Here is an 8,236-nt window from a genome sequence, read left to right as displayed (position 1 = left end):
CCCGGGGTCCCCCGCCGCCATGGTCCGACCTGGAAGGGAAGTGCTCGAGGAAGCGCGCTGCGTGCGCGGTCGATGCCCGACAGCGACAGATTGAACCGGCAGGCATCGAGCGTCCTCGCGCGATCGCTCTCCGCCTCGCCGTCCGGCTGCCCGCCCAGGCCGGCCGTTCGGCCCTCCCAAGAGCTGCTGCTCCTGCTGCTCGCTCGCGCCGTCGCGGCAGGAACCATCAATACCGGGGGCACGCGGGCACGGCCGTGCTGTTGCCATCCACCACCGGTCACCGGAGCCGCAAAAGATCTGGCGCCCAGGCCACTGCCCATGCCCACGTCGCTTGCAGCGAGCTGCGACTCCTACAACTATCGGACCATGTCCCCTGGGTCCCGGCGCACAGGTGCAACCCTCCCTCGCCGCTACGGACGCTGCGGCGCCATTGGACGGCACCGGGTTTTGTCCCATGGGCGCGTGACTGAACCTGTGCAGCTGACGCAGTTGGGGCGCCCTGCTCGCGGCGGATAGCAACGCATCCTAGAACTTTGCCACTTCTGCTGCCACCACAAAGGTGGAAGCATTTACCTTTTTACCGTTCTGAGATAGTACTGCCCACCTGGTAAATCATTTGTTTAGAAGTACCCACCTGGTAAATCTATCTACTACACCAGACTGATCTGTTTGGACGAGCTAAAATTAGGTGCTAAATTCAAGTAGCATTTATACATGTGATTGTTTTTTTAATCTCAAATAAAATTTAACCCACACTATTAGTACTTTCGTTTGAATATACTAGTGCTAAAATTTAGCACTTTCACCTACTTGCTCTGTTTTTATTTAAATATTGTATAGTATAGGTTTGTTCTAAGTCTCAGCAAACTTTGATCAAACCTATAGGAAGAAATAATAATATTTACAATACTAAATTTGTTTTCTTGATTCCACCATAAAGTATATGTTGGATAGTAAGTATAATTGTTGTTATATTTTTCTATAAATTTAAACGGACTCGGATTTTATAGCACGATTAGAAATGCTCATTCCGGTAAAGATTCTGCGGCGTGGTTACACTGTGCATCCAGTTCCTAGACATGGTCGATCAAGATGGGAAGCGGACCTAACAAATAATATCGACCATACGCGCATCTAACAAATATATATAATTATATATAACCTCACACCACCCAGATAACCAATAGCATCAGTAAATTGATTGGGCATGCTCCCCACCTGGCCAGCATGCAACAGCGGGTGAACAGGGAGATGCAACAGCCCGTCCACTCTCCGCTGCGGCGCCCGTGCCGGCCGCCGGACGGCATTCCGACGGCTAAGGATGAAAACTGATGGAAAAAATTCAATCTTGTCCCGTCCGTATTTCTATATTTATTCCGTTCGTTTTTGTATTTATGAAAATATAGAAATGGGACGGAAACGGGAGAGGGTGTATCCCGTCTGTATTTGCGTGATCTCGTTTTTAGCCGGGATAATCCTGTATTTTTCCCGTGTTTATAAAATTCGGGAAAAAATAAATAGGCACACCATATATCCTCTCATGTTTCTCAACATCAATACATATTTCTCAACATCAATACATATATTTCACGGTTTAATCGTAAAAAACAAAAAATGTCGATCATAATTTTGAAAAATAGCTTGTGTAAAGGAGTGTCTAGTGTTATATTCATGTAAAATAAGTGGTGATTAAATAATAATACATTCCGGTAGATTTTTCGGTCCCCGCCCATTTCCGTAACCGTTATATCCCGTTTTCACTTCCGTACCCGGCTATTCCGCTCCCGCTTCCGTTTTCCGTAATAAAAAATAAAAACAGAAATGGTTGAGGAATTTCCCGCCCGTTCCTGTACGTTTTCATCCCTACCGACGGCGACCCGGGCTCTTATCCGGCGACAGGGGATCCATCCTCGGATCGGATGTAGAAAGCCAGGTAGAACTTGGAAGCAGACGGAGCGGGACGGAACGAACCGCACCAGCACGAAACGTGTTCGCCTTGTTCGGCTGGGAGATTCAGCCAGCCACAACAATATTTTCCTCTCACGTCAAATCAGCCAGCCAGCCAGCCAACCAACAGTATTTTTCTATCACGCCGAATCAGCCAGCCAGCCATCCTTCCAGCCAGCCGAACAAGGCGGTTGTATCGTTGGCCAAGCAGTAGCACTAGCAGGACCTGATGAACAGTGAGCAGCGGCGAGGACATTGTGCCTGCCACATGCGCGGCACTGGTGACTGATTGATGCCGCGGCACCGGCAGCCAGCAGCAGGCGAGTACACGCGACACGCGACTACGCGAGGCAACGGCGAGCCCCCAACAGGCCAACAAACAACCGGAGGACCCCAGCGAGGATCAACAGCCAAACGAAACGAAGGCCTCAACCTCAGGAAGGGAAGAGGAAGAAAAGAAGACGATAAACAATTCAGGACACGGCAAAAAGGACAGGAGATGCCGAGGCGTACTGACATACAGGGGAGAGGAGAGAGAGTAGAGAGGGAGGGACGGAAGGAGATTAACGTGCCTAGGAGCTAATTAAGTTGACACGCGTAGCGTACGGATAGGCCGGTACACGATTAACCTTGTGGGGGCGAGCTAGCTGGAGCAGAGACTGCTGCTAGAGGCTGAGGTTGAGGTCGAGCTCCCCGCCGTCGTCGTCGTTGTTGCTGGTGCTGCCGTCGGCGGCGCCGGCGCCGGAGGTGGTGAGGGTGGTGGTGGTGCTGGCCGGCGAGGCGGTGGTGGCGGCCGCGGAGGCGGTGGGGCCGTGGGAGCCCCTCCTCCAGTTGAGCATGTCGATCAGGTCGTCGCGCCCGGCGCCGGGCGGGTCCGCCGGGACCGGCTGGTCTGTGGCGAAGCGCGCGCGCGGGGCCAGCACGCCGCCCTCGCCCGCCGACGCCGAGGCCGCGGCGCCGTCGTGCGGCGCGTAGTACTGCAGCCCGCCGGCGCTGGAGCTGTGCGAAGCGATGGGGAACGGCGCCGGCACGGGGGCGGCGTAATACCCGTGCCCAGCCGCGGCGTACGCGTGCGGCGCGGGGAGGCCGGCCGCGCCCGCGCCCGCGACCCCGGCCCCGGCCGCCCCGCCGCCGGCGTACCCGGTGTACCCCGTGGGGCTCGGCGGCGCGGCATTGGGCGCCATGTAGAAGTAGGGGTTCCAGCCGATGCTCCGCTCCTTCTTGTGCGCGTTCTGGTGGCCCCCCAGCGCCTGCGACTTGAGGAACTTCTTGTTGCAGAAGAGGCAGGGGAAGAGGCGCACGTCCTTGCCGTCGACGCACGCCGTCGCTCCCCCACCGCCGCCCCCTCCGCCCGCGCTCGCCGGCGCCGGCGCCAGCGTCAGCGACAGGTCGGCCGCCGCCTGAGACGGCGCGTCGTCCATCCCGCCCGCGCCCGGCCCGGTATTTGTAGGAGAGGGAACGAGACGCCCGCCCGTCACACGGTGACGCGATATGATATTTGCGATAAGCTATATGATACCAGGAGACCTGAGCTGAGCTGAGACTTGCCTGGGAGAAGTAGTGTGCGTGTGGTCTGCCGGGTGGTCTAGGGAGAAAAACGAAGAGTGGTTTTGCTATATATGGAAACTCAAACAAGGTCAGGCCAAGGCCAACAGCGCAGCAGCCATAATTTTGGTGCCTTCAGGTACTCCCACTGGTGCCTTCACAATTATTTTATTTGGGAGCACCAGTACTGCTGCTAGGAGATGGGGAAGCTAGCTAGGAGCGAAACCATGGCAGCAGCTAGGCTGGGGGTGGTGATGATGAATAAATTAAAGATGAGGATTCACACGCACGAGTGGAGGAGGAAATGGTGGCATGGAAAAAGAAATCAAAATAAAAAGGGGATCGATCGACAAGCCCCACTCACTCGCTCAACTCGTAGTACCAGCCATGGCGATGGTGGTGACGGGAATATGTGCTGCGCGAGTGGAGGTCCGCGTCGGGGCTGGGCGGTCGCAGGCAGGTGGGGTCGCGCGGGCGCGGGGCCCAGGGGTCAGCGAGACGGGAGAGGCCAGCCCACACAGGGCGCGGGGAAGTCGGGGGTGGCGCGGCGCGGCCGATTGGGCGGGGAGGAGGCGGTCACATGGTGGCGCGCCATTACGGAGGAGCTCGGGTCAGATCGATCGCCTCCGTACCAGGGTTAAAAAAACCGTTGGGAACCGGTCCGGGCCGGTTCCGGTTTAGGCCGGTACCCAACAAGCCCAAATTCAAAATTAAAATTAAAATTCAAAAAATAAAAAAATTCCCAAAAAATTTCTAAAAATACTTCAAGTTGCGACGAATCTAATAGAGTCAATTTTTTTTTCAAATATTCATTCATTTAGTATACTTTGCGAGCATTTGAAATTAAACAAAAAAATGTGCATACAAAAATATACAAATACAATGTAAAAATAGTATAAAAGAGGGTTGGAGGATTCATTTAGGCTAAAATATGTTATACAAACATTCATTTAGTATATTTTACGGGCATTTGAATTTAAACCAAAAAAAATTAAATTTGGTCGGTTACCACTCAAACCGACCGGTTACCAGTCAAACCGACCAGTAACCGGTCAAATCGGTCGGTAAGCCGATCGGAACCGGTTGAACAGGCGATTTTGAATTTGGTTTTGAATTCCATCGGTTTCCACCGATTTCCAATCAAACTGGTCCGGTAAACCGCTACCGGAGGGCGGCGGTTTGACCGGACCAGTAGGAAAAAAAACCCTACTCCGTAATGGGCAGACAATAATTTCGTGCTCCACGGTGGGGCCTCGCCGGAAAACAAGGGAGGTCCCCTCCTCCGGCCACCGTCAGCAACAGGAGCCGGTTGGAGGAGCCCGTAACGTTCACGATTGCTCTACGCAAATAGTTGGTGTAGAGTAGAGCATGGTTGCATTCTCATTTCTTTATTAAGGTTAAAAAAAGTAATCTAGGAAGAATGGGATCGTTTTCTTTTCTATAAATGAAAAAAGAATCTTAGAACTGCGAGGTTGATGGGTGCGGTCAGCTGCTGAGCAACAGGAGTTGAGCAGTTTGGCCGTGTTTGGTTGCAAAAACCAAAATTCCAAAAAAATTCCCGGCACCTGCATGGAGGCTTAAATCTAAACGAAGTAAAAAACGCATTGCGACTGCTGTCTGTAAATGGCAAGACGAATCTAATGAACCTAATTAGGCTGTAATTAGATGCTAAATTGCTACAGTAAATAACCTCTAATGACGGATTAATTAGGCTCATTAGATTCGTCTCGCGATTTACAGACGAGTTCTGTAATTATTTTTGTGATTAGTCTATGTTTAGTACTTTAAATGTAGAAAGATGTATTTTCAAAAACTTTACAGAGAGCAACCAAACACGGTCTTTATGTCGCTGCAACTAGCTGTGAGACTGGGAGGAGCAGTAGCAGCGGCCAGAGCAATCCTGCGCTGCGCAGGCGCGCAGCTACGGGTGGAAAAAGGCCTAATATTTTTTGAACTAGAAAATCTAAATATCTCACCTTAAAAAAATTAGGTTCTAATTTTATATAATTTTGAACTAAAAAATTTAAGAGTCTTATTGGGCTGTAAAGAGACTACTAGGGCTATGGCCCATTACCAATCCTACGCGTAGCAATAATTTGATGATATATATGTGCTACATATACAAATAGAGTGTGTTTAGATCACTTTGTATTTTGTATTTTTGTGTTTTTAGAAGAGAATCTTCAATATTTGAAATATTAAATGTAGACTAATCACAAAACTATTTACAGATCTCGTCTGTAAACTACGAGACGAATCTAATGAGCATAATTAATCCATCACTAGAGTATATTTACTGTAGCAATTTAATATCTAATCACGTCATAATTAGGCTCATTATCTCGCGATTTACAATCCATTTGTGTAATGCGATTTATTTTTTGACTATATTTAGTATACCATGCAAGTGATTTATAAAATTTTTGTGTTTTGCGTTTTGGAATATAAACAAGGCCATAGTTACACGAGGGATACAGATAAACTAATCCCTGGAAACGTGATCGAGCTAGGCTGGGTTGGTAGGTCTTGTCCATGTGGTGGTTTCCTGAAAACGGAAGCTCACTTGGACCAAAGATTCATGAGCTGCGAGAGTAAACCGTCATCATCATCAGCCTCTTCCTGCTCCCGGACCAAGTTGGGAGTAATCTGAACCCCAGAACATGTGCCGCTTACCCCATCTGGAAAAGCAGAGCAATTTCTAAAATGTTTACGAGAGAGACGGACCCCATATGGTCATGGTCTAGTCCACGAATTATAATACTGCCTTTTTTAAAAACATCTGCCGGGGGGTTTTGTTGGATAAAGTATCTTCCTGGATTTCTTTTTTGTGCAAAAGTATCTTCCTGGATTTGACGCTGATGAATGGTCTGGATGTGAATACTCTATTCTATACGTTGCCTCCTTCCTCAACGGCGAAATATGCTCGACCGGTAAACGGAGCTATTGGTCTGGAGTAGCTTTCTCTTTCTCTTGTCTCGCGGCGGCAGATCTGGATGGATACGTCGCGCTGCCACGTCCCTCTCCTGCCTTTGTCCAAAACGGCGACGCGAACGTACTCCACGAACCAGGGGGACCCGCACGCGAGCTCGTCGTCGCGGCTGTTCTGTTCTGTTCCGTCCTCCTTCCCCCTCCCCGGGCCGAGCAAAGCGCCTGCCTCGCCGCTGCCCATCTCTTTTTTGAAGAACTAACCGCCGCTGCCCATCTCGCCTCGCTCTCCGACGGCTACGGCTGGTCCACGGCTGACGGCTCCATGATCGCGCGCGCGAACTGGTCACATCGCTGGCCTCCTTTAACTACTCTTGTTTCACGGGGAAGGTGAAATCTGTGTGGGGAGTCACTGTGCCTGCTCGGCTGCTCCAATCATGCTTCGTGAGGACGAACGAGTACGGGGTGGAAAGGGAAGTGATAAAGAACCGAGCGGTTGTGGGGAGAGGGCGCGGCAGCGACGCGACCCGGCGAGGCGACCTCAGACCAATCGGCGAAAAGGAGTCGGATTTATGAGATCCCCAGGGGGAGTTATGCGAATTACCTCATGCCCCGTTAGCTTTCCAAAAAGTTTTCTACAGTAACCGTCACATCGAATTTTCGAACACATATATGAATCATTAAATACAGTTGAAAAAATAACTAATTACATAGTCTAACTAATTAGCACGGGATGAATCTTTTAAACCTAATTAATTTATAATTAAATATTATTTATCAAATAACAACGAAACGTGCTATCTTTTCGCGAACCTCATTTGGCGTGACATGATCGAAAGCTGCCTCCCCTTGCGTGGCCCCCACCCACCCCCACAAGTAATCTAATCATCATCTCATCGCAACAACACTAGTGCTGGTATCAGTGCTCTACTAGTAGTAGTGTGATGGTGCCACAGCCGTGACCGCACAGGGCGCGCGCGCAGTGGATGCCCGGAGCACTACGCGCAACAGCAACTCGTATGTGTGGGGGTTCCCAGCAGAAAGTTTATTTTTTTCTAAAACCAAATAGCAGGAGCTCTATCTTTCAATTCAGAGGGAATCGAACTTTATGTACCATAAAAAAGTTAGCCAAACCATCGGATGACCAACCCATCTAAATACCACGACACAGCATAACACTGCAACGAGTCATCGTTGTCGAGCTAGTTACAAGCCGGCAGCTCCGACTTATCGAGACAAACCCCTAACGACCACCTCGATCAAATGTCAGGCCCTGATGACCCTGTTGCAAATCACCACCATCGTCGAAGTCGCGTCTCCCCATGATTGTGCCTCCAGAGGGGCATCGACGCTGCACAGCTGCGTCGCCAACCACCCCCTCCGGACGAGCAGCACGCGACACCATTGACACTGCCCCCCTGCAGATACCCATCTCACGGACACCATCCTGGCCACGCAGCTCGCCGGCGCCAGCCAAGGTGCTGCGAGCAGGCACGAAGCCCGCCGCGCCATCAAAGTGTTGCAGGCCACCTCGTCACCATGGTGCCGCCAGCACACCTGTTGCGACGACCTCCACGCACCTCCACCGTAGCAAAGGAAGGAGCTAGGCCGCACCTCCGCACATGGAGCCAACCGACGCCGTCGCCAGCCAAGCCTCCTCCACGGATCCAACACCGTGGCCACCGGGAGCCGCCGGCACCTCCGACACCCGCCTGACGGCAAGCTCCCCTCGGCACCTCCTATAGCTGCGCCCGCCAGGTGAAGTGGAGGAGAAGGGCTGCCCCGCCGCCGCCGTCCTCGCGGGCTGCGCAGACTTCCG

At 51.5% G+C, this 8,236-nt stretch overlaps 1 protein-coding gene across 1 annotated transcript; it reads right to left on the bottom strand.

Annotated features, from left to right (window-relative positions):
- Positions 1–2,364: 2,364 nt before the first annotated feature.
- On the bottom strand, positions 2,365–3,863 carry LOC120692048 (AT-rich interactive domain-containing protein 1B-like). Its single transcript, XM_039975252.1, has one exon. The coding sequence runs from the start codon at positions 3,366–3,368 to the stop codon at positions 2,613–2,615; it is 756 nt and encodes a 251-aa protein (XP_039831186.1). The 5' UTR covers positions 3,369–3,863; the 3' UTR covers positions 2,365–2,612.
- Positions 3,864–8,236: the final 4,373 nt, after the last annotated feature.

This window comes from Panicum virgatum, chromosome 9N (assembly GCF_016808335.1).
Source record: "Panicum virgatum strain AP13 chromosome 9N, P.virgatum_v5, whole genome shotgun sequence".
NCBI lineage: Eukaryota > Viridiplantae > Streptophyta > Magnoliopsida > Poales > Poaceae > Panicum > Panicum virgatum.
The sequence above is the reverse complement of the archived record's forward strand: the minus strand, read 5'-3'. Positions and strand labels throughout refer to the sequence as shown.

Coding starts and splice junctions, on each gene's coding strand:
- LOC120692048 (XM_039975252.1), bottom strand. CDS start 3,368: ATGGACGACGCGCCGTCTCAGGCGGCGGCCGACCTGTCGCTGACGCTG.